General features: G+C 37.7%; 1 protein-coding gene across 2 annotated transcripts in view; it reads right to left on the minus strand.

Annotated features, from left to right (window-relative positions):
- UBE3A (ubiquitin protein ligase E3A) overlaps positions 1-25,530 on the minus strand; it is a 50,480-nt gene that overhangs the window by 19,579 nt on the left and 5,371 nt on the right. For both annotated transcript variants that reach the window (XM_086477105.1, XM_086477096.1), the window contains exons 2-5: positions 25,063-25,130; positions 16,956-17,074; positions 13,462-13,506; positions 3,512-3,822 (exon numbers count right to left, since the gene is read on the minus strand). In XM_086477105.1, the coding sequence (XP_086333231.1) occupies positions 3,512-3,822; positions 13,462-13,506; positions 16,956-16,975 (376 nt within the window). In that variant the 5' untranslated portion in view covers positions 16,976-17,074; positions 25,063-25,130. The remainder of the gene's footprint in view (positions 1-3,511; positions 3,823-13,461; positions 13,507-16,955; positions 17,075-25,062; positions 25,131-25,530) is intronic.

Below are 25,530 nucleotides of genomic sequence, written 5' to 3' on the forward strand. Positions count from 1 at the left end.
TAAATCTGCACAGTTCACATAGAAGTCACTAAACTATATACAAACTAAACTGTGTTAGCCTCTTTTTTCAAACATGTGCATGGACTTCACATACTTTCATCCTTAAAAACAGATCTTGAAGAAAAGATTCAATAATTTTTCTTGTATATTAACAGGAATATAAGATTCCTTATTTCTATTTTTAATGCTCTCTGTTGACTGTTTTTATACTAAACCGATGTCTGAAAATCCTCCCCCAAAACCACAATACACACTCAGAAATTCATGCTGCCTTCTAAACTACACACAGTTTGTGAAGGGAGTTACTTCTTTGTACATTAGGCCTCATCGAGATAAACAACTTGAGTACACTCATCAACATGCTGTTCAGATGAACAAGCTGGTTTACACACATCACCTGCTCCATGGGCTCCAAATACCTGTCTGTTCCCCCTCCCCCCCGACATGGAATAAGTCATTTGGTGGTCCATTTGTTACTTAAAATCTTCCTTTCTCCTCAGAAAAGAGAAAGAAAAAACATTATTTATAGCTTTCTATGCTACTTCTCAAACAGAACCCACAGATGCTTTCACATCAGGTGATGATTTAGAGTAGGATTACCACATGATCAGACCCTGAAAAGATGTTCTAGTTTAAGCAGATTCTTCTGAACTGACACACAATTTCGAACTAAAACTGAATCTGTTTAATAGCATCTCTAGAGATCTAAAAACCACACATCACAGCACTGTATTCACCAGCCATGCTAGAACAACTACCTCTGCAGAAAGAAGGAAGCGTATCATTTTAACAAGGACAGTTACATGTTAAAAGCATTGTGAAATGTGATTGCCTATGCTAACATTCATTCCAGGCAGTCATTAAAAATACAAACTAAATAATGCAAAACCAGACAACCTATTGATTTTCGCAGAGCCCCAAGCCGTTCTTAGAGCACATATAACACAGGAAAGATGAAGCTTATGTCATGCTACTGAGATTGACTTCCAACCAATCTAAAGAAAATGAAAAAGCTTCAAAACTAAAATCCTTCCCGTCAAAAAAACAACGGCATCAAAAATATTATGAAAGGATTCAAACTTAGTGCAACATCTATTTTTATCTGCTGCAGGCACGCTCAAGAAGCAAACTTGCTTGAAAGAAATTTAACTGCCGATATGGATGCTGTTCCTTGCCACAGCTCCTCAAAATAAGGACCATAGCCTCAAGTTCACTAGCTCTGGATTGCAGAGGTTATTCATAGCATAAAAATTATCAGCAAATTTGACAATTTAACAATGTAAGACATTTCAGATCTCCATACTTACAACAAGAATTCCCCAGTCATTCTTTTAAAGGTTTTAGCATTTAAGGAACTAACCATGTGCTATTTCCAGATAAGATATTTAGTATTACCATCAGCAGTTTCATAACAGTTTTAAGTCATATTCTGTGAGCATCCTCTAACTGAGCTGCCACAAGGGTCTGCCCCATTTTTACTTTACAGTAGTGAGAACAGCTGGAGAAAAAACAAACAGAAGTGAAGCTTTCTTCTAACTCACATACATTTTAGCTGACTCGTGTCCGCATACTTTTACATGCCTTCTCTCACGCTTTCTATCGCAACTAAGTGATCCAGCGAAGTAAACATACCTCCCCTCAGACCTTGTTCTCAGTAATACTCCATGACAAATCTGTTCATGAAGTCAAGCTTCAGCAGTGATCCTTTACTGTGAAAAAGACTGCAACAACACACTCTCTAATTAGCAAATTTATTATCTTTTCATTATCTGTTATGGAAGCTTTGTTATAATTGTGTGCTCACCGCCTGTCCACTGACCTTCACTGTTTCCAATTCAGTGTTTTGGTGATCAAAGTTGAAAACAGCTTCCCAGGTAATCATAACACTGATTTTGAAATGTTTTTTCTCCATATGGCTACATTTGTAACCCATGCTTTTTACATATTTGCAATTTCTCTATTTCCTTCCTCTTTTTGAACTGCCATCTAAGATGTTACTGAGATGCTGACAGTGGCCTCCAGATATGTGCTTCCCCAAAGGTAATAGTCTTAGGGCTTAGCACTACAGAGAAGTAATTAAAATAATTCTTTCTGAAGGGCACTTCTTTCAGTTTATTTAGAACTTTCAATCCTATGTCAAGCATAAAAGCAAGATGCACATCCTTTTCCTTGGCCGCCTTAATCTTAACTGCAGTTTTGCCAGTAACTGTTGCTGCAGATAAACCTTAAAAAATTTCAAAGTGCTAAATTCCTTAGACATCTATCACCCAATTCCAAAGTTACCCAAGAGTCTCAAATGGGCTTTAAGAAAGCATTAATGCTCTCTGTCCACACAGCTACAAAACCAGGTCAATACTTGTGATGCTGGCACAGATGAAGTCTGAGTCATTGCTTTAGACAACAGACTGTCTCTGGAGACAGGCTGAGAAGACTCTTAGATGCCTGTCTTGGGGAGAGAGGATGGTGGGGTTGGAGAGGAGAACAATTCTATATGTGCACACCTCCGTTAAAAATACACAAATCCAAGAGACAAGTCACAAAACAGACTTAATGTGCCTCTTGCCCATCTAACATTACACTGACTGCCCTTTCCCCTCCCTACAGTTTGCTGCTTTGCTTACTCAGATCATAAATAATTTGGGGACAAACTTATCCTTGCATCAGATAATGAACGAACTGATGCAGGTATTGACTGGAGCATCTTAGGTCCCTTATAGCACAGGGTTGTGTATTACTGCTGATTCTGCAGGGCTTTTTCATTCTTTGTTGTAAACAGGTTCACCTTCTTTAGCTAAAATGAATGACTCTGAACTTCTGTGTTTATACCACTTATTGCAATGATACTTAAAAAAGGTCTGCTTAAAGGTTAATGGCTTTACTTTCATTTAGCTTGTGATTTCTGTTTGCACCACAGGTTTTGGTGACAACTAAAGTTATTCTTGTAGTATGCATTTACTACTCTAGAGAGTTTGAAAAACCTAAACAGAAGTTAGAAAAGACATACAGAACAGTATTTAACTTTTGTACACTGGCTTAGAAATCACTTTGTTTAAACTTTTTTTAGCTTGGTAGTTGAATTGCCTATCATCCACTGAATATTTTTTTGTTCATCTGTTAAGTTTCTTAACACAGAATGTGGAATTAGTTAAAGTATAACTTTTGTAACTCATTAACTACAGAAGAGTTACAGAACTAGCAAAACCAAAGCAGTCAGACAACAGCACTTAAAAAAACCTCTCCATATTTGCAAAACCACTCATCCCAGAAAGCAATAAATGCACATGGATTTTAACAGAGATGTGGTAAAGACCCACATTTGGAACCAGTATTCAGCATTAATCCACAGTAATTAATTAATTCAGAATAAAATAGTCAGAGTAAAAATATTTGATTGCCCAATACCTGTATTTTACTTAAGTCAGTAGAACATCACCACAGTGAATTCTGTAGGCTTATACTTGTGTATATTAAACATGTTTTATTTCAGCAAAAGTCTAAAATAACGTCTTACCTTTAAAGTCATCTCTTGGGCCTTGCATTTCCTTCTTGTTCATTTTTCTGTCAGTGCAGGAGTTGTTATGGGCACCTTTGGAATTGTTTTCTAGGTAAGCTGAGCTCGTTCCTTTCTTGGAGGGATGAGGATCACAGAGTTTTGCATTAATCTTATAAAGCTCGAGGGCCTTAATGGCTGCTGCATTGTTATCCATACGGAGAAAAGTTGGACAGGAAGCACAAAATTCATTCGTGCAGGCTTCATTTCCACAGCCCTCAGTTAACTGGTGGTAGTAGCGCTCTATTAGATGCTTTGCAGCTGCTCGCTTCCTGTAGCAAACATTCAAACAGTAAGTACAAGGATTAGTAGAGCTTTCACATACAAAGCTCATTCAAAAGCATCAGCAAGGCAGAGATTAGTCAGGCACTGAAACACAAGATTTCTGTGTCAGAGGACACATCAGGAGATTTTTTAAATGCAGGATTCTCATCTTGACAAATAAAAATATTTTTAACACACAATGTACTCTGTGGGGTCCTGTGCAAGTGGAAGGTAAATCCTTTTTATGCACAGTTTTACATTCTAGTGTTACAGTGGACACAGTCTTGTTCAGTTCTGAACAATCTCAATTGTCACCAAAAAAGAAAGCAATTTAGATGCAAGGCAAGGCTGCAAGTGAAACAGAACTGGATCTCATACAGGTGATCGAGTCTGACGAATAGTACTGAGGTATGGTTGCCACTGACAGAGGAAAGAGGCATGAAATACAAACGATCCAGGCATTTATTTAGTAATACTATCAGTAATACACCAATAGAACATAAATAATTTACAAATCTAACCCCCTCCCCTTTTTTTTTTTAAACAAGATTCCACATGACTAAGTAATAGGATATTTAGTCTATTTAAATCCATAGGAAAAATAATCCTTGGTTAATTAAACTGATGACAAAACCAAATTACAGATGAGCTCAAGGCTGAATATGTATCTCTCCTCAGCTTCATAAGGTATATGGTTCTCTAAAAAAGCTATTTGCCAAATCCTCCCCCTTCTCCTGCAATTATACATGGCAAGTATGTATTTTGAAGAATTACAACTGCATCGCTATCCAAGCCAATGTGCTCAGTACTATATGTACACACAGAGGAACATTTAACTGGCCAATTAAGAAGGTCATAGACTTTACAGAAACATGCCAATGGTAACGTAACTGCCAGAAAGCTGCAGGTAATTGGGACAGAAGAAGCTGCATGCAGCACCAAGAGCACCGTATTTGACCACATTTTGGAAAGAAACCCCCAAACCTTCACTTCATTTAAGAAAACTAGTTATTAATGAAAAATATCAACTATGAAACATTTCAAACATTTTGATGAGGTATAACATGCAGGCTTTTCATCTAACTTTAGTGATACGGGACTATAAAGATCAGAACATAGGAAACGAGACTTTAATCAGAAATTATGATACTGACTTAAAGTTGCCTTTTCTGACACTGCTGCGTGCATGGACTCTGCACAGAACAAGTACTTGAGAACTGAAGTGCTAGACTCACAGGTACTACTCAGTGCTTGCTGCACCTAGCTATTAATACAGGCTGGTTAAGTATCAGAGTTTCTACGTAGCTGCTTCAGAAGGGAAAACGTCCTGAAGTTCAGGTGTATATTATTCAGCAACAACACCTTTGCTCCTTCCATTTCACCCTCTAAGATCTCATGATCCCATAGAAAAAAAATATTTCTTACAAAGAAAATCATTACCTCAATATCTACCTGACCTTACAAATTCCTCCACAATGAAAAAAAAGTGAAGAGAAAGGTTTCCCTGGCACCTCATGACAGAGGTGGAAGCCCATTTAGGAAAAAAAAAAAAAAAAAAAAGCAGCACCGGCAATACCACCAAAACCAGTATGGTATGCAGGCAATAGCTGTATTCTGGATCCAAGGAAACAGTTCTAACTCCTCTAATTTTTGTATGACTTAAGAAAATCTGCCTCTCTCCACATACATATAAAAATATTAAGGTTACTTTGATCTTGTGTTTCATACTTCAGCTTTTAGTATAGAGGCTTTAAAAAAAATCAAGAGTGTTTTAACACAGACCACTACATGACTTCACAGACATCCATTCTGAATGCCCAGATTTCATGCTTTGATCATTCTTGACTTTCACTCATTCCAGACCTTCAGATTTAGAGTGTAAAATACTGTTATTTGTAACCAGGTAAGTGTATCATGTGAAAGGCTTGCTTTGTTAGCTTCATATTTTTACACCTGAGGTATGGCCACCTGTATCACCAACATGCTCCTCATTTACTCCTCTTGCAATCTCTCCTATGCATTACCTTGATGCCTCCATGAAGGCGCTTTCCAACTCAACTTGAAACTTACTGTTCCCTTAATTTTCCTCCCTCTCTCTCACTGACCATGTTTTTCACAGCACGTACAAAATGGCGGTTATTTCAGATACACATTATCATTTAAACTTTATTCTTCCTCATTGCATTTTCCTTCCATCTTATTTCTTCATTGCAGTCTACAGGTAGATCACAAGTTTTTTGCTGTAATTTTCTGACCTATGTAATACACCTACAAATGCTATATGGATTATTTCTCACAGCTATCCTAACTGTACATATATTAGGAGTGTGTGCATATTTAGTTATTTACCTAAAGCAGCTGGAGTTCGTCACTCAGATTAAATATATTGTGAAAAGCTAACCAATCTCCCAAGAAGAGAGAACTTACATTTTCAAACTGGAGAAATTGTTAGTCTTGAAGAGGCATGCACACCTTTCTAGCTTATGTAACATCTAGTTTGAATAAAGTTACTTCAACGTATAAACACTGATATACAAACAACACATTTTATCATATTAAACAACACTCCACTTTAACCAGCTTATATTGGAGATGCCAGGAGATAAAGCTAAGCTTAGACTTGTCTCTAACAGCTAACTTCTGAGGGACTGAAGATTTTTTGCTTCCAATGTTTGACTACCAATTCCTTCTCAAAATCTGCCATGCCTACAATAACGCTGTTTGTAAAAATATTTTGACTTACAGCCACAGACTCACTTAAGTTCTGTGAAATTCTATTAGAGACAGAAGGTCTATCAACCATGGAAGCAAACAATACAATGTACAACAGTATTAGAATTTCCCCCCACCTCTGCCTGGTGGCTATTCCGCAGACTTTTGACATTGCCCCAGATAAATTATTGAAGTAAACAGAAAAGGTGGAGACTCAAAGTGACAAGACAGACCAGAAGATAGACCAGAATTTACTGAGCCTTCCACAAGAGCTACCGTTACTGAGGTCCATCCATGAAAACACTTACAGAGAACACAGTTCTGAGTAAGCCAACCTGTGATTTTACAGAACAGTAAGATATTCCATACTACATTCCCACTGAGGTACTTGAGGAATTATTGTCACTGTCTAGTGCGACAGCCCACATTTCCTTGTATTATTCAGAAAAAAAACGTAGCATAGCTTCTACATTCTCCAGAGCTGAACACATGATCTCTTTCTACATTCCCTTGCTCATTTAGTATGCAGAACTTAAGTTCTTAGCCTGAGGCACTGAAACTGGCTCATCAAGCGAGGTAACACAAAACTCCTCTATTCTTAGCTCACACTATACAGTGAAAGACTGCATCTCCCTTTAAGTAACAACATGTCTCATAATTTGCATGTCTCAAATATCTTAAACTAAATACAGAGAAATGCTACATAAAGGAAACTTTTGTGACAGAGAAAATCTTAAGTTTAAACATTTAAGGAATTTTAGGAAAGTCTGAAGCTTATATTAAAAAAAAGCTTGAAGCAATCTTTAGAGTTCACCTACAAAGCAAAGAATTTTCATCCAAGTTTCAAAACTTGCCTGAAGTTAAAAGGATCTGCATAAATGCATCATTTTTGCTTTAAGTTTACCTAAATTTTAGAAATACATATGAAGGTTTCATACTTGTCTGGAAATACCAGTATGAAATTACATATTTCTGACTGGCTTCTGCTTAGGACGCAAAAACTTCTATATTATTTCTATGCAAAAGTCTCACATCACTCCAAGATGGACAATTTTAGTAAGTGGAAATTTACATCGGCTGGTTTTAAAAAAATTTTATCAGAAATTCAGAACTGCCAAAATCTTAACATACACACAAAAACCCCCCAACAAAAGTATTAACATGCATGGGAACTAGAGGAAAATTTATGTTTGTCTTTTGGATAGGGGAAAAAAACCAAACAGGGAACACATTTTTTTTTCATACTAAAAGCAAAACTACTTTCAGTATATGCCTTAACAGACAGGAATACAAAGAGACATACACCTGAAACAATTATACTACACTTTGGAAATAAGATGACCAGCAGACCAAAAACTGTTAAAAAAAAAGAGTGCGTTATGGATGGACATCTTTGTGAAGTTAAATACTGCTTTCTGAGAGTTTCAGTTTCAAACCTTGCATGGCGGTTTCCTGCTTCTGTTTAGTCAGAGTAAGAACAGCAGTGCTACAGAAGACAAGCTTCCAGTTAAAAGCACTGCCCATCGGACCCCGTTGAAGCAGCCTGCACGCCGAACTGCCAAGTGCTCCACCCAGAGCTGGAGCCCAGCCCTCTGTTCCAGCAGCCTTGTAACTCCTTTTGCCCACCTTCGCCACTGGCACACCAGCAAATGTATGTCTGCAAAACGCACACAGGCATGGAGCTCGCATTTTCGAAAGCTCCTTCTTTCCAGTGTGGTGGGCCCTGATAGCTGGGGTGCAGACTCCTCGAACCACACTGGCTTCACCCAAGGGACCTCCCTCCCCACCACTTATTCTAGATCCACTGTGCCTCTGGGAACATCATGTGCTGGCAAAGTCAGGCACAGCACTTCCTCAGGAAGGATGAAGCTGAGAACAGGAGTTGTCCTGGCTTTATGGAGCAATGCAGAAAGACAGCTAGAGGGAGGGGGTCAAGAACATGGTCAGCACGTATCTCAGTCTTGCCTCACAGACGAATTACCTTGCTACAGTCCTGTTAGAAAAGCACCCTTCATTACTGCCCTTTCCTCTTCAGGTTATTAGCTAAGGCTCTACAGAGATAATGTCATTTCACAGACCAACTGGCTCCTATTTGTCCTTCTTAAGGCGGGATGCAGTGCCCTGTCACCTATGTGATCCCTCCAACATTCAATTAGCCATAAAACTGATGAGAGATTAATAATGCATCAATTATCCCTGGCTTTTCAACACAAGAAACTTCAGGGAAAAACTCGACAATTCCACGCCTACCCCCCCAACCATTACAGGCCTGAAGCCATTAAATAACTGATTACAGGGAAATGATTATTGGGCAATTATAGTAAGCAATCAGCATATGTAAATGGTAATGACTGTAGGCATACTTGACTGTGTTTTAAACACCATGCTCATGCTTACAGAATCAGTGTCTTTTGAAAAGGCAGGCAGAAATACAGCCTTCATAAAAGCGTCCATAAATTTATCTGACTACAAAGAAAAAGTAACTTGAATTACTGCTGGAATAAACTTATTACTAAGTTTAGGACTGACTGTAAACTTACATCTTACTATCTTTGAACAATTTCATTATCCTTTATATTTTAAAGAAAAAAGTACAGAATTGTTATCAGCTGTTAAACTTCCAAAGAATGATCATGTCTAATCACACAAAGCATTTCAACACTTGTACCAATTTTGTTTTAAATTATCAAGTAAGCAATCCTAAACTCTAATACTCTGTACTTGCTGTGAGACCACAATAAGACCAACTTTGTCTTTATTGGAAATAAATGAAATTACATTGACTTCACATACTTACAGGAATCTTTCAGTCTGTCTTTTATATTCAGGACAAAACAAATAATGAATATTTTATGAAATATTAAACAGAATACATATTCTTTAGTACCTTCCATGTTGTTTTCCCTTGGTTAAACAAGTCAAGCAAGTATAATTCAAGTTCATGTTGCACTCTACTGAAGAAGTTTAAATTTCTCAAGTATTAAATTTACACACTGTATTCTGATCATCAGCCCAACCAAAGAAAGGAGATTAGTATTAGCACTGCAGCGAGATATCAAAAGATATACACAGTAACTTGTCTGCTTCTGGACCGCTGTAGTGTTTCAGTAGAAAGCACGATATAAGAGACAAACTATTTCAGGCAAATATACTGATATAAGGAGGACTGACACCGCCACATGTAAGATCGACCTGCAGAGAAGGGACCTAAATGCTGATCAGCCTTGTACAACTTGAAGAAAAGAGACAATCACACAACTCTGTTTTCAAGTTATTAAAAACTCCAGAACACTTTTTTTTAAGTCAGGTTTCCACAGTAGCATTTTTTACTATGCCTTCATTCTGCATGGTACTGTCTTAGAAGGATGACCATGATCACACAGAAACTAAGCAAATAACATGGATCATAAGACTTAAACACACAAGTTTCCAGTTTAAGAAGAGTCTAGCATTTGTGGATTAGACAGCTCCAGAGAGAAATCTCTCTTCTTCAAGCTTTTTTTTTTTTTAAAAAAAAAACTGGTAAATTTACAGCATCCTCCAAGCTCCATGGGAATCAAAGTCTATAGTACATTTATATTTTCTAGTGCAAAATCTGGAATTCCTTTTCTTTCATATCATTGTAAAATTTGGTCAACATATCTTACTGCACTTTTGCTCTTAGAAGCAGGAGGTAAAACAGATACTTAATTGTAACTTCAGTATTTGCTAAATTTAAGAATGTAGTAATGCTTGAGTAGAGTCAACACAGTCATATTAACTGATGAAGTTTCCTCAAAGGAATCACCGCCTGGCAAAACGATGCATTGCAAGAGGCTCCGAGAAAGAATTTTTTAATTCATCCTAGACAGATCACACTATAGCATAGTGCAACGCTGCAGGCGTACATGGAAGATACTTCTTACATCTTTTCCTTCCAAGAATGGCAACAAAACAATCATCAAATGCCACAAAAATACCTGGATGTGGCAGGGTTTGATATAGAGGCCATGTCCCACAGTTACATTATGCAAACCCACCAGTGTTTTCAGCTATTAGGAAAGTAATCAAAGGCATTCTGTGTCTGGAAAGCACTAGGATGGCATCTGAAAATACATATCATGAAACACTAATACTTCAACAGTTATTGTATATATTTGCAATGTTTGCAATTTGTTTTTCTGGTATGCTGAGGCTGCTGCAGCATTTTTATTTTGCCATACTTTCAAGGGAAACAAACCAGCTATCAAATCTACTCCAGTGAGATGACTATACATCAACTATAACTATAACAACACTTTAAGTGGGGGGTGTTCAGCAACTTTGAAAAGAGAGAAAGAAGTTTTAAAATTGAAAACATCCCATCTCAAAAACAGAAAGAAAAATGAATGCACAGAAAGCCATCATATTAAAATACCCAAATCACTGCCTTGATATGTTACAACATACAATACACAGAGTAAAAATATAATGAACTGATAAGTCAAGTTATTGTTAAAGTGAACAATTAAAACCTATGTAATTTAGTGCTAAAGAGGTTTTAAGAAAGTTATACTAATCAACGCTGAAAACTAATTCAGACCTGTAATATGAACAGATAGGAGAAGATGCTGATCTTAAAAATTCAAAGACTTCAAAGAATGCTAAGCAAAACAGCCTCCTAACTCTGACCTAGCACCAAGACCTTCATCACACAAAGCCAGAATTTGAAGAGTTTGGGATAAGCAAGACTTATCCAGGGAAGACTTTGCTGCATAAGCCTGAAAGAGTTAGTAGATTTTCTTTTTATTTATTTTAATTCACACATGTGAAACACGTGACTATGCTCTTGGTATAAAGCTCTGCATGCAAAACACAAACAAACAAAGCAATTATATCAGCCAACCAGTGCAAAAACAACTTAACCATTCATTGTGCAAATAACAAAACACTTGCATAAGTCCCTGCATTTACTAATGAACTATAGGCATGTAAATAACATAGTAACTATTTTAGCTCACAGCAGGCTTGCAGGTCACGCTGTATTACTCAGCCTGCCATTCCGCCATAGGCACAAGAGCAACTATGCAGCAAAAATTCTCTGTAACAGGTGATGCACACATCACACTGTGACACAGCTTTTTAAAAAAAATAGTTTTGCAAGTATATCATGCAGTAATACTGTACAACTATTACTCAAATATGTGAACTGGCTTACATCTATTTTAGACAGATAGCTGAAATTTACATAGTCAGGGCAACTCTGATCATCATTTTGCACCAAAATAAAAAAAATAGTATTTGGCTTTCACACAGAAAAGCTTGCTACTGCAGATTATTTTTTCAGGTTCAGTTTTAAGAAGGATACAACACACACAAAAAAAGAATTATCAAACTGCTAGAAGGAAAAAGAGTTGTACTGCCTTTTCCTTCTGATTTATCATAGGCCCTCATGGAGTCTTTGTTTCACACCAGTCAAGACGCTTGCTTCTGACAAATCTTTCCTCACAATGTGTAAAAAGCAGTAGACCAACTGACAATATCCAGATCAGACTACAGTCAGTCTATAGCCTGACTTCCCCTGTTTAGCTAGGCCAGGGGAACAACAGAACACAACTCAACGTGCTGTAGAAACAACAAAACACACTACAGCAGGGGCTGCTACTGGAGCAGGAGAAGAGACTACGGCAGGGTTTTTGCCCTGTAACCTCTGTCTCTAACACATGCCCACATAGCAACAGCCAGTCACCTCTCAGGTCTGGATCCCTGCAACCTGGACACCTATGAAAGGAGCTAGACAGCACTTCCCTAACAGATGACATGAGAGAGGGAAAAGCAAATTTGTCAGCCCAGGAGAAATGCTCCTCCTAGTGCAAGAAAAGACTTCACTGCAGTGAATTGCTAAAAGCACATGGGAAAAGCGTTCCTTGTTTCCCTCTCATCACCTTTAAGGTTAGGTATGCAGTCCAAAGTGGAGGGGCTCACCTCAGCTCTGCTCCTCCCCAAGGTGGGCAGCTACAGCAGAGAAGTTCCTTGAGCAATTCACACTGTCCCTAGCCTGAAAAACATCCTGAAGCTGGCATTCTGCCCACAGTGTGTAAAATGCTAGACCACTTCGGGGAGGGTGTGGAAGTTTAAGGTCAGAGGGGTGTGGAAGTTTAAGGTCAGAGAAGAAGTTTGAAGCAGAAAAGCAATGAACCCAGATCTTCTGAAGCCTCAGACAGTACCCTAACAACTGGGCTATGCTCCCTCTATTATTTTGGAACTTGTGCTGTAAGCCAGAAAAGCAGAGTTTGTGGCTTCCCTATTTGAGTTCTATGACAGCACAGTTTGAATAGCTGGAAAAGAATGTTTGTTTGCTAACCCATAGAAGAATAAAGTCTCAAATACTTTCTTCTTTTAAGTAATTTTTTTTTAAATGATCCTCTCATTACTTTTGAATTTGAAATTGAAATGAACGTTTCAGCCTACCACAATCTTGCTTCTAGTCAATCTTGGCTTTTTTCTTCCTAGTTCAGCAATCCATCTGCCACAACAGAAATTAGCAGGTACTGTGCCTTAGTACTGAAGTGTCTTCAAACCCATGCAAGATGTTAGTGAATAGCAGGTAGAAATGACACCCCTACTGTCAAGTCTGAATATAGGCCTGAAGATTTCTGACACTGTATTATGCTACCATCTACTGGCTCACGTTAAATTAAACCTCTGAACTTTCTCCAACCCATTTGTCATCAAAAAACCCCCAAAACACCCAGGGGAGAAAAAAAAAAAAAAAAAAAGATCATCACAGTTTCTACAGAGGCTTAAAATTATTTTTCCATAGCAAAATACTACCTTGAAATTTTCTAAGGTAATTCCTCAGTCCTACTCTGCTTTTGTCTTCCTTTTTTTTTTTAAGCAGGTGCAAGAGTAACTGTTACATACGTTCAAAACATTTTTAAACAAGATATAACAAACTCATCCACTCATTTACTTACATTCGGCTAGTTTCAATGTTTTCAGAGTGAGGTTCTCCTGGTGATCTGCAAATACAGATACAAAACCTTAAGCATTGTTTGTTATTTTAAGTCATTACAATATGAAGAGTCAGGAAAGGTGGGAAGTGATGACCATGCATTATTGCCACTAAAAGCATCAACTTCTACACACTTGCACATTTAATTTGCTTGACCAAACACTAAGTCTATAACATAAAACCTGGCAATATAATTAAGCCAAATTTCTCTAAGGAGGACAGCACTCTCTCCCCACAGCATGTGGAACAGCACCCACTAGACAAGAGTTCTGCTGGCAGTACTTCTGTATTCAGGTTGCATAGCGCACCAGTTCTGGGCCAATTCTTTGTAACCACTTCTGTAACCAGAATGTACACCCAGTGTTTTTCAGTGATGAACTGATACAAACAGATTCTCTGCACAATTACAACTCTAAGCAGCAGCAGCTCAGAAGCAGGTCTCAACAGAATCTCAAAACAAGTTTCACGTCTGTCTCTACTTGACTTTATGGACATAATCTCACAGGCAGCTTTCTGTTTCTTCCTTCCAGCCAACAGGTCAGTCATATTCAGAATTAGGTGTTAACGACTGGCATTTTTGAACACACAAGCAGCATTGGCGTTCAGCTTGCCAACCACCTTCACTTCATTTACAGAGTAATTTAAGTATACTTCCATATTACCATATTACCTTAAGTAGGCTAAATTATAGCTGTTTAGTTCCTCCTTATTCCCATCTTCCTTAAGCCAGCACTGATTCAAGAAGTTAATGTTTAATTTATTTATTTTTTTTAAACAGATTACTTTTTTCCTCCCTTTGGGACTTTTCCCTACCCAGTGCATTTGTAGCCAGATGAGAGTTTGCAGCTGGATGAGCCAGCAGGCAAGGCAGTACAAATACATCAGTTTTGACTTCAATCACCTTAAGCTGCTTTGAAATCGTATCCTGAAGAACCTTATCCAACCTTCACTGAGGTAGAGATTTTAGTAAAGTTAACCAGAACTGCCATGCTGGATATATTGTGCGAGGAGTGGAAATAAGAGCACAGCCATTACAGTAAAACTCTGTAGCTTACACGAACAAAAACGTCTTTCATGACAGAGCTTTCGCAAAACAGAAGTGAGCTAAAATCTGCAAATAGAACTCACTTTGTAGGTTTCAACAGAGTTTGTTAGGGTACTTCAGTTAGCACAGCTAAGCAGGCTTTGCCATAGCTTTACTGGGAAAATCTTCGTTTGTAAGAATGGAATTTCTGAATTTCTCCATTTACTATATGACTTATCTATACTATTCTAAACACTATTGGAAATCTCTAACCATAGCCTGAAACATTTCCTCTTTTCCTGTGCTTCACTATGCTACCTTACTGGCTAGTCCCTCCTACTAAAGCCTGGAGTGTTCTCCGAATTCTCTACTAAAATCTTAGTTCCTTTACTGACAGATCTTAGCAACTTTCTGGATTTTACCAAACTGTACTATCTTAACAGACCCAGTGCCTAGAAAGCATTTCTGGCAGACAACTTAAAATTCCTAGGCTAGCTGGATACTATGCAGTGACAGACGACACAGAACACAGGAAGTTATTTGTTTACATTTCACTAAGTTACGGAATTCTGAACTTAGTATCCAACTAACTTTATATCCATGCTCAAAATGCAAATACCCTAACTGGAAAATAACATAAAACCTGCCCAATCTCAAAATTCAGTCTCTATTTAATCCCTCCAACTCATGATTTCCTTGCTCATTAAAGTTCAGGACTGCCAAGATAATTGCAGACCAATATAATGCTCAACAGTAAAACAAATCAAAATTTAATTTCCCTTCAACTCCAGTGATCAAAACAAGTCTCACTAAATACTTAGCAGAGAGAAAAGATCCTCAATTATCTTTTTTCTAATTATTCACCTAAGCCATGTAAGTGCTAGAAACCCTACAACCCAAGAAGCAGTGGAAAGAAGAGTGTTCATATGCATACTGGCTAGCTCCTCTATTCATACCCAGGACTTCAGAAGCCAATAGCAAAGAGCTTGGAAGTTTGAGGCAGCTGCTGTCTTTGTTTTAGCCATAGGAAATAGAACACAATGAAGCTTTGGGTAAGAGTAGTGCTTTAAGTTGCTATGAAAATACAAATGAAATAGTGGTGTTAAAACCACCATGAGTGTTAATCCCTTTGAGCCTTTAAAATACACAGCAGTATGAAAAAGTTACAGAAAAAGAGCAGATTGACATCTAAACTTAGTGCGTAAAAGAGGTAGCCTGGTGATTTGCACTACAGACATGTGAACACAGCTACCAGTATATTCAAAATCTTTTCCTATCCTTATCACTTGTGAGAGTTTTATCTGGGCTTTGAACAGACAGTGCAGTTCAGAACATGCTATTCTGCAAAAACAGGTTTCTTCTACAAGACAAACAATGTAAGATAAGACAAAGTTTCAGGAAAGTTCAAAAAAATAAAACCTAGCTGAGTCAAAAAAGGTTTGGTCCTCTAAGGTAAGTGGTTCTACAGCAAACAGGGATCAAATCCCATCAGCTTATTGTTTAGCGTAACATGAGCAGACCTACCACAAGTACGATTTGCAGAACTATTAATTCAGTTATTAACAGGATTTAAAAGGTTTTAAGTGACATTAAGCACCAAATAAAATGAGCTTTCAGTACTCATTAAAACAACATGGAATATCAACCTAATTACAGGAATTGTAGTTGTCTGTTGAGAAGCTATTTATTCTGCAATATCCAATTGTTTACAAACAAGATACCTTGTTATTCCTCTGAGCAGGCAACAGTACTGAAAAACAACTATATAGTATGGCAAGACGTCCTTTTCATCATGCTTAAAATCTGAAACAAGAGTTCTGTTCAGAGAAAATCTCAGAGCAAATGCTCTTATAAATTTCAGCTTTGAATTAGATTGTAGATACTGATCACAAGACACCAACTAATCTGAATACTGCAGTATGAGCTAGCAAATTCAAATGGTGGCTCAATTCCAATAACACAGGGAGCAACTTCTCCATTCTGCAAGCTACTCCTTTTACCTCCACTGTACCTCCCTAGGAGAGAAGAGTAAAGGCATGCAAGCCTACAAATTTTAACAACAAGACTCCTGGACAAATGCTTTAAAAAACCTGGACAAATTGCTTAAATAAGTATGCTAAACAATTTATGTAGAATCTCAGTATGACAGTAAAAACCACCAGAAATTTTTAAGTGATAGTATTGCTCTTAAGAGGGATACCACAGAGCACCGCAGCGCTTATACTTTAAAAAGCAGGCAGGGACAAACTATGAGCTTTGAAATCACTAAGCAAGAAGTAAGTTGACTTTGCCAGCTGACTTATCTTAAGCAAACAATATACTTTGATAGTATTTATAAAACTAACTTCAAAGCCATACAAATTAAATACTTTTAAAATAAACATTATACTAAAAATGATCCTGAAAAACAACACAATGCACTTTATGCTTACCTTTTACAAGCTGTGGCCATTCGGTGACATCAGGGTGATCACAATTTTGAGTCACTGATTAAAAATGAGTTGTCACACCAGTCCTGTATCACGCTGGGCTAAGCATAAGCTTAACAACTCTAAATAAGTAAAAATAATTTAGTTAAAGGTCCTTACAAATTATTTTCAGCCAGTCCACTACATAAAAACCACAAAACAGAAGAAAAATATTGATGCTAAGTATTGTTTATCTGCAAGATTAAGATCTACCGCACAAAAATTAGATCATTTTTGAATGGCATACTAGGACTTCTAGACTAACTCACTACAGTACACTCAACTGGTGAACTTGAAAATTCATCATTTCTAGCCTCTCTAAAAAAAACAAAACTCATGTCTTGGACTAGTGGAAAGCACCCAACGTCAAGATAACAAGTATTCAAAGATTTGGAAGCATGTGGGTAAATATGAACTGTCATTTCCAACTACAATAAAATTCCGTTAGTTGTCTCTCTGCTACAACTCAATTAAAACTGGTTCCTAATGAGGCTCTGTATTCTCAGGGAAGCAAAATGTAACTTGTGCTTTGCTGTGTGCCTCTCCCCAAAATAAGCTAAAGCTATGTAAAAGTTTCAGAGGAGCAACTTTTGCTATCTGTGGCCTATCTTTTAGGTTCTTTGCTCCATTTATGCCACATGTACTCTCTCCTCTCCCTTAAATTTTCAAAAGTGTATTTTACCTGTCAATTGTTTCCTGTGATCTGGCTCCACCGGTATAAATTGAAGGGTTGGTCCTTTACTTTGTCACGCAGGTGGCAGCCAATGATCACTCAGCAATACTCGTGCCCAGAGCGCCCTGGGACCACCCCAGCTGATTACTTCCATGGCTGAAAAGGAACCAGTTAGTCTCTTACCTACTGCTATTATCTACTCTAAACTAAAGTTAACTGACAAAATATTTTCAAACATAACCCTCCACACTCAATTCACCCCATTCTCTCTCCCACCCAAGCTCCTAGGTGCACTGGACAAAGCCTGTAAAGAAAAAAGACCTCTGATGGAGAGTCAGATCACAAACAGCATTATTCACTTCCTTTTAATAAAAGGTTTTGATTAAAATTGAAGTGTTCTTACTGTACTTAGTAAATAAAAAGTTATCTTACTGTCTCTAAACAGCTATGTAGCTATGAAGACAGACCTCTGTACGGTATCTGAGAAGTTTATTCCTGTGGCTCTAACTGAGATGAAACCCCACATTTGTAGGTTGCCATGCAGCAGAAGCCTCATACAGAAGCAAGGTGCACAAAGGGTACTGAGCTATTGAGGGCACACCCACAGCTCTCTACAACACCTGCAGTCAAAACCATCTGGTGCAAATACTAAGAGAGCACAGACAGCTTGAAATGTTTCAGTAAAGAAAGCTTTTGTGCTTCAGTCCAACCTATTACAAGAGTCTTTCAGTAAGGTCTTAGGTTTGATGCACAGTCAAGCATTCTCAGTGCTAATGTGTATCTGTTGACTTTGTCAGAGACATGAAATCACTGAGCAGTAAGCAAGGTCCATGGTTTTCTAAAGTTTGTCAGAAAAGCTGCTGGTTTTTGCCATTCTACTACAATTTGCCATTCTGCTACACACTCTGCAACAGAATAAAATTTGTATTAGTTTCAGAATGATGTTTTTTAGTTTTATTTGGTACATTTCTTGAGGTAGGAAAAGTGCCATTTAATTACCTGAACATCAGTAATATTTGAGTCTTCTCCTCTAAATGCAAGTGTGGTTGACATAAGGAAAGCAAAACATAAGTAGGCTACCAAAAACCTCTGAAACAAAACAGAGGTTCTCTAGTACCTGTGTTTAACAGGCGTAAATTGTCAAAGTTTAACTGAGACAATGCCAGGAACACAGTACAATGAGTAAGAGTCAGTTGGAAAGGTTCCTCATCTGTCAACATTAAATGACAAACAGGTTACAGATTTTCAAATCAATGTTTGCTGACCATCAGCTGTGCAGAAATGCAAACAGCAAAAAACCAAGATGCTGATGCAAAACTAAGAAGCCTTAAAACACTGCTTATGGCATTCTGACTACGACAACATCCACTCTCAGGCAAGCCTTAACTTTAGAGAAACACACCTATTTTAAGGTGGTGCTTTCTTCTAAGGTTAAATCTACATTCTTGCTGCTTTCTGAACTGATGGGAAATGGCTCTGTAAAAATGCATTTAGAAATTAGCACCACTTCTAGCTCTTTGCCCAAGGAACTTTTAGTACGTTGGTCAAAGAGCACCATGGTGTAATCTCTAACGTCTCGTTGGAAAACTCACACTCTGTCTGAATGGAAGTACCAGCTCATGTTCTGGAGTGTGCTGAATCAATCGCTTCCTACCCATCACCCTGACCATGGGCAAAAGCTAATTCAGATGGAAGCACGTTAGAACAACAGGCCAAAAGCAACCTTAAGCAAACAGGGTTTTCCTGAAGCTGTTTCGTACGGGAGGAAAGAAGTCACAAACATGATTGTCAACCGTGATGGAACATAGGAAGGGCTGGTGCTGGATTCAAAAAAGCATCAGATTTTGGAATGTGAAGAGTATGCACTGAGGCGGCAGCCCCACAGTCATGGTCAAGCCACGTTTGTGCCCAGGCCTGACACAGATCCAACTCTTTAAGATTTACCACACCACCGAACATAGTATCTACAGCAGCTCTGCAAAGAGGCAGTATCCGAACCAGCATGAATCTCACTGAGCTGAAGTTAACTCATGTAAGTTTTGTAGTGAAATTTCTATCTACAAATTGAATTTGTCAGAGCTTTGAATCTGGTAGTTGCAACATTTCTAATCTGTTACAAGATACCTTAGAACTACTTTCCAAAAATCCAGATGTAAGAAATCTTAATGAATCGTTTTCCCTTCTATCCCCTTCTTATCCTACCTTCCCCACCTATGCTTGCTGCCGCTCCTGTGGGACAGAATATGACTGGCAAGGATTCCCTAGCACAGATGAAAGAATTCATTTTTCTAAAACCTTACTCACTCGTGGATCAGCAGAGTACTGTCTGCTGGCAGAGACCAACATGTCGAAACTCGGGGTGGGTGGTGAAGGAGACTGCCATCAAAGATCCCTTATTCTGAAGCTAGTTTGAACAAAGGACATTTTGACTTCTGGATCCAAGTAAGGCAGAAGAAAAACCTGGTAAGAGTCAAAGGACACTACTTGATCATGAAAGGGAAACCACACTGATGAATACACTAACATCTTGGAAAAGGGCATTATGAAGAACAGGAAACTGACCTAAACCAACCGCTTCTCTGTCACAGGAAATCCTTTACAAAAAAAACCATTTGGGTGTAACTTATCTTTTAGAAGGTAGGAACACCAGCCCCAGAGCAGATATTTATTCTTATTACTCAGATTTCTCTGGTCTTCACTGTGATGATTAGCATGGCTTACAGTTTAGGCTTTCAAAGACACACAGAGCAGCTGAAGGTATCAAACAAAGTTTTTGCCTGTGGAGTATGTCTGAGAAATCTGAGATGGCTGCTAGGCTCTTTAGGACTGGGCAGGCTCCAGTACAGACACATCTATATTTGCGTAGTGACTATTTACAAAGGGTAGAATCAACCAGGACTACAACAGCCCCTATTATAATTAGCAAGACAATACACAGGATCCATGCCTTCAAACCCTATATCTGAAGAACTCTGTGTGGCTTGGAAAAGCCCTCATTGAGAGGGAACAAGATAAATACTGTTTATATGGTAGTTTGAGACAACACCCATTTCTCCGAGGTTGTAAAAGTGCAGATTTTCTGAAAAGAATGTTCTATCAACTCAAAAAAGTGAAGTAAATAATAAATGAGTGAAAGAGCAAGAAGTCAGAAAACAAGTTCAGATGCATCAAAAGGGGCTAAAAGCAACTTTATTGCATAGCCTAAGATCTTCTCTTTGCATATGTAATTTAATCTTGAAAGTCTGGAATCACAAACGTGAGCCAAGAAGAGGTCCCCAGCTTTGACACGAACAGATACAGAACCTAATGCCACATCACCAAGAATATAAGCACCCATTTGACAGCAATCAAAAATAAAGCCAAAAAACTTCCAGCTACAAATTACTTAATTGAAAGTTGTCACTTACATGGATTTCCTATACCTATTACTTTCCCTGTGTCACTTGATGTTCATTTCCTGTGAGACAGCACAGCAACCTGGCAGCTGACATCCAGTATCTGAGTTCTAGGAAGATCCCTGAGAGGAGGAACACTTTTCTTAGTTTAACTTCTTATTGACCTTATTGAAGGATGGGTACCCTGGGAGGTGGCATCTGTAAGAACTGAAGTTTCCTTTACAAAAGAATTTTAAGGAGCCATCTGAGTAATCTTTGATGGTTTTGACAGAGGACCCAATGAAAATGGGGGCGATTCACCTGTACAAAGAAGTACCATGATCTTTCTTACCTTCCAGTGCCAGAATTCGAGTTGGTTAATTAAAAATAACCATCTCAAGAAGATATCACTAAAGACAGCTTTTGTATCTTTTCTGAAGAATCCCTCTGAATACCCCAAGAATGAATTTGCTACATTTCCAGAATGACTTTGAGTATCGCGATGAAATGGACAGTCATCATCTACACAGTAAAAGGTGCCCTCAGAACTACCCTAGCTAGCTTGCTACTTTGAAAAAGGAACAGACAACTAATAGGAAAGATGGCCTTTTATAACTGGAGATCGATTCAAGTGTTCTGGAGGAAATTGTAGAAATTTACCAGATCCCTAAGCTCAATCTTAACTGTCACTTGCAGAAAAAAAAAAATTAAAAAAATTACAAAAATGTAATAGGTATGTTTAAGACTTAATTTCTTGATAAGGTTGGAAACATCAATTACTTCTGTTGCCTGCATGCTGCTTCCAACACAGAAAACAGAAAAAGACATTAAGATTCCAGAAGTCTTCTTCATGCAACTAAGAGCAGGCTGAATTACCAACGATCATAAAGGTAAAATAAACAGACACTAATAAAACTTGATCACATAAATCCTAAAGCAGCTGCAAAAGAACCCCAGTAGTAAGGGATCTATACAATATTTTTCCACTGGTAAACCAAAACATTCAACTAGTAACAACAAATACAAAATCACATAGTCAGAAGACTGAAAGAATTGGGTTCTATCCCGGAAAATGCCAACCTAAAGTGACTAAGGCAGCCACAAATGATGATCACACACACACGTGCTCCCAGTATTACAACTAGAAAGACAGATATGACTTATGAAGCATTCCTGGAAAGGTGTCTGCTCATCTGCACAAAGTACTTTGGACACATTCAAAACCTGAGCCCAGTTCTTCAGTTATTCAATATTCTTCAAAAGTGTTCCAGAAGTAGCAGAAGAGACACAAAGACAGCATGAAGACAGCAGAAAGTGCCTTGTGATTAGATAATGGAAAGAGTTCAAAGTTAATCAAGCTACTCAATATGGATACTGGAAGAAACGAAGTCCTCTCACAGCACAGAAAGAATACATTAAAAAGATCTTCCAATTAAAAGAAAGCATATAAACCCTCACAGGACTATAAATTGAAGGCTGACAAATTCAAATCAGAGTAGGAACACAAGCATGCAAGATTGTAAGAACAATTAACACTTGAATAAATTATTTGAGGTGGGGATATGAATTTGCTACTATCTTCAAACTAAAGCTGGTGGCATTCTGGAATTTACAGTTCAATAAAAACACAAGCTACTGAGTTTAATAAAGGTAGAATATGGTGCATCTCAATATACAGAGATCAACTACAGATTTATATAGAAGTTTCATCCTATAACATCTGTATATTTTGCCTTGATGTCAATACCCCACAAATCACACAGTGACAGAAACAGGTCTAGCATTTGCTCCCATTCCCTCCTCCAGCCCCAAAGCCAAAGGCCTGTGTGTTATTCTCATTTTCTACAACTGCCCCTTCAACTCCGAACACTCCAACATTTTTCCCTTCAACCTTTGGTTTTGGTTTGAAACTTCAGTAAGATCACAGATGTACTTCATTCACCCTTGTAAAAAAGCAAAAGACCCAAAGCTATCTTCAGCTTCTGCATTTTTCACTTAGACCACAGCTGATTTTTCTTCCACTGCACACACTCCTCGCTTTTCGTAGCAGACATTTGTTTCTATCTCAGTTCTACCTGCTACTTCAGGCTCCCTCCAAAATCATATACAGTGATGAATGGAAAGCTCCTCCTACATCAGGAGGTGAAATCCAACCATCTATTTGTATTTCTTTTAGTAGCTCTCCTTTTACTGTCTCGTTATCAAGTTAAGTTATTTTCCAAACAGGCAAGTTTTACAGCTTCACTTCAGCTTAAATATTTAAAGCTTTATTCCATCTATCCTTTTGTTTATGCTTTTGTTATTTTGCTTTCTTTCGCCACCCACCTTCCATGCAGCCTTCCATGTAAAGTACCTTTCTGTTCACCAAGTTCTTCAGTGTCACTAGCTTGTTTGTTTATATATAGTTTACAGATATATTAGTTTATAGTTATAGTTAGTTTATAGACATATTGCTTTAAGACCAAGCAACCATGCAATTCCAAAGCATACATTCAGCTTTTCTGATGTTCCATTAGTATTCATTACTCAAGTTGTGGGGGATTAGAGGGGAATTCTTCATCAATTTATGAAGTGCATACCACTACAAAGACTCTATCCATATATACAGCAGCAAGCAGTTAAACATTCAGAAAAAAGCAGCCAGCAGAAATCATGGCAACAAAGAAATAATAGCTTAGGTTTGAAGAAGAGCCATCATACACACAACTGGTATTGAAACTGGAGAGCAAGAAGCAGGTGGGTGGTCCCAGTGGTGCTGTGGGTGCAAAAATGAATATACACTACCTGCCAGATGCCTGCTAGAGTAAAGGACCAATCTATACAATTCTCTCAGGAACATCTGGGTTGTGATAATGTAACACTATAGCTTTTTAAGAGATTTACAGATTTTAATCAGCACACACTATATTTAAAGTTTCGGCTTAGAATTATCCATTTTAGCTCGCTGTCTATAGCTTCATATGAAACAGAACTTAAAAAAAGAAAAGACACCCAACAACCCTTCTGCAAAGCTGAGATTTCAAAACTTTAAATATGTTCCTACGTTAAATATCTTCAAAAGAAAAATCTAGACATAAACCCACAGCATATAAAACTCATACCAGCAGTCACCAAGTTCTTCCCCACATTTTAAGTGTTTAAAAAAGAAAGTATACACATAGCTTGGAAGCAGTTGTTGAAGTAACTACATATGATTTTATATATGCGTTAACAGACCTATTTAATATGGTAGCAAAATGAACTTAAACAGTAATTGTTTTTCTGAATGCAGCAATGCAAAAAGATGCAAAAATTCCCTATGTACCAAGCTGCAGGACTACAGAACTTCAGAGACACTATAGAGTGGTGCAGTTATTCCATATGACCAGTTATCTCCACAGACTACATCAGAATAAAGTTAGAAAATGGAAATTAAAATAACTACAAGTCAAAGTTCCAATCCTGCTGGAATATATGTACAATTTTTTAAGCTGGCCAGACATTTAAGAGCTTGGACAAAAAGAGATACTATGGGCCATGGGCTCACATTAGTGCTGTATTTCTGTATTTCCTAACATTCCGGCTTGCAAATTTGACTTACACTGATGTTTGTTTAAGTTTTCTAGCAGTTAAGAACTTATTTTTCAAGTCATACCTAAAAACTGTACAAGCCTCATTATAAAGATGCTCAGCAGCAATGAAAAAACCCCAACTTTAAGAAACAGCACCAATTCTTATCCAGTCCATGGAGAAATAGATGGATGGTAGCAGTGTGATGCTGAGCTTGTAAAACAAATTAGAAGGGAATTCATCAATGTTGTATCATCAGTATTTATTTTCTCCAAGAAAAATCAAATAACTCAGTTTTCTAGAGAACTATGCCTAAGTAATAGACATAACAGTTGAAAAAATATGGGAAAAATGAATGTGTGTTTCTTCCTGAATTTATATTCAACTTTTTTTTTTAAATCAGGGAACAAAACTGTAATTATTTATTAGTATAATTATTAGCATTGCTACAACATAAGTAAAAACATAAACATACCATATCTTTCCAGAGCTGCAGAAACTTGTTCTTTCAAATTCTAAAATGGTCTTCTACAGTTCTTGTACCTGTAATGCAAAACATTACATTTCAGTTTTTGCACTATGCTCCATACCAATCTGAAGATCGATACAACTTCAGAACAATACATTCAAGAATGGCCATTCAATCAGTCACAAGTCTGCAACTAAAGGAAACATATACTTAGAATCACAGAATAGAATCACAGATTATCTTAAGTCGGAAGGGACCCATAAGGATCATAGAGTCCATCTCCCTGCTCCTTGCAGGACTACCTAAAACTAAATCACACGACTTCCCAAACTAAATCATACTTCCCATAAAAACACAACAGAAAATACTTAGTATGTTAGGCAAACTACAAAAGCAGAAAGTCAATACACACAATGTTCCCTATTCTTTCCTCTGTAGTGATGCAATGGAGTTTTACAGTTCCATTCATCCAGT

This window comes from Leptosomus discolor, chromosome 1, assembly GCF_034619465.1.
Source record: "Leptosomus discolor isolate bLepDis1 chromosome 1, bLepDis1.hap2, whole genome shotgun sequence".
NCBI classification, from domain to species: domain Eukaryota; kingdom Metazoa; phylum Chordata; class Aves; order Leptosomiformes; family Leptosomidae; genus Leptosomus; species Leptosomus discolor.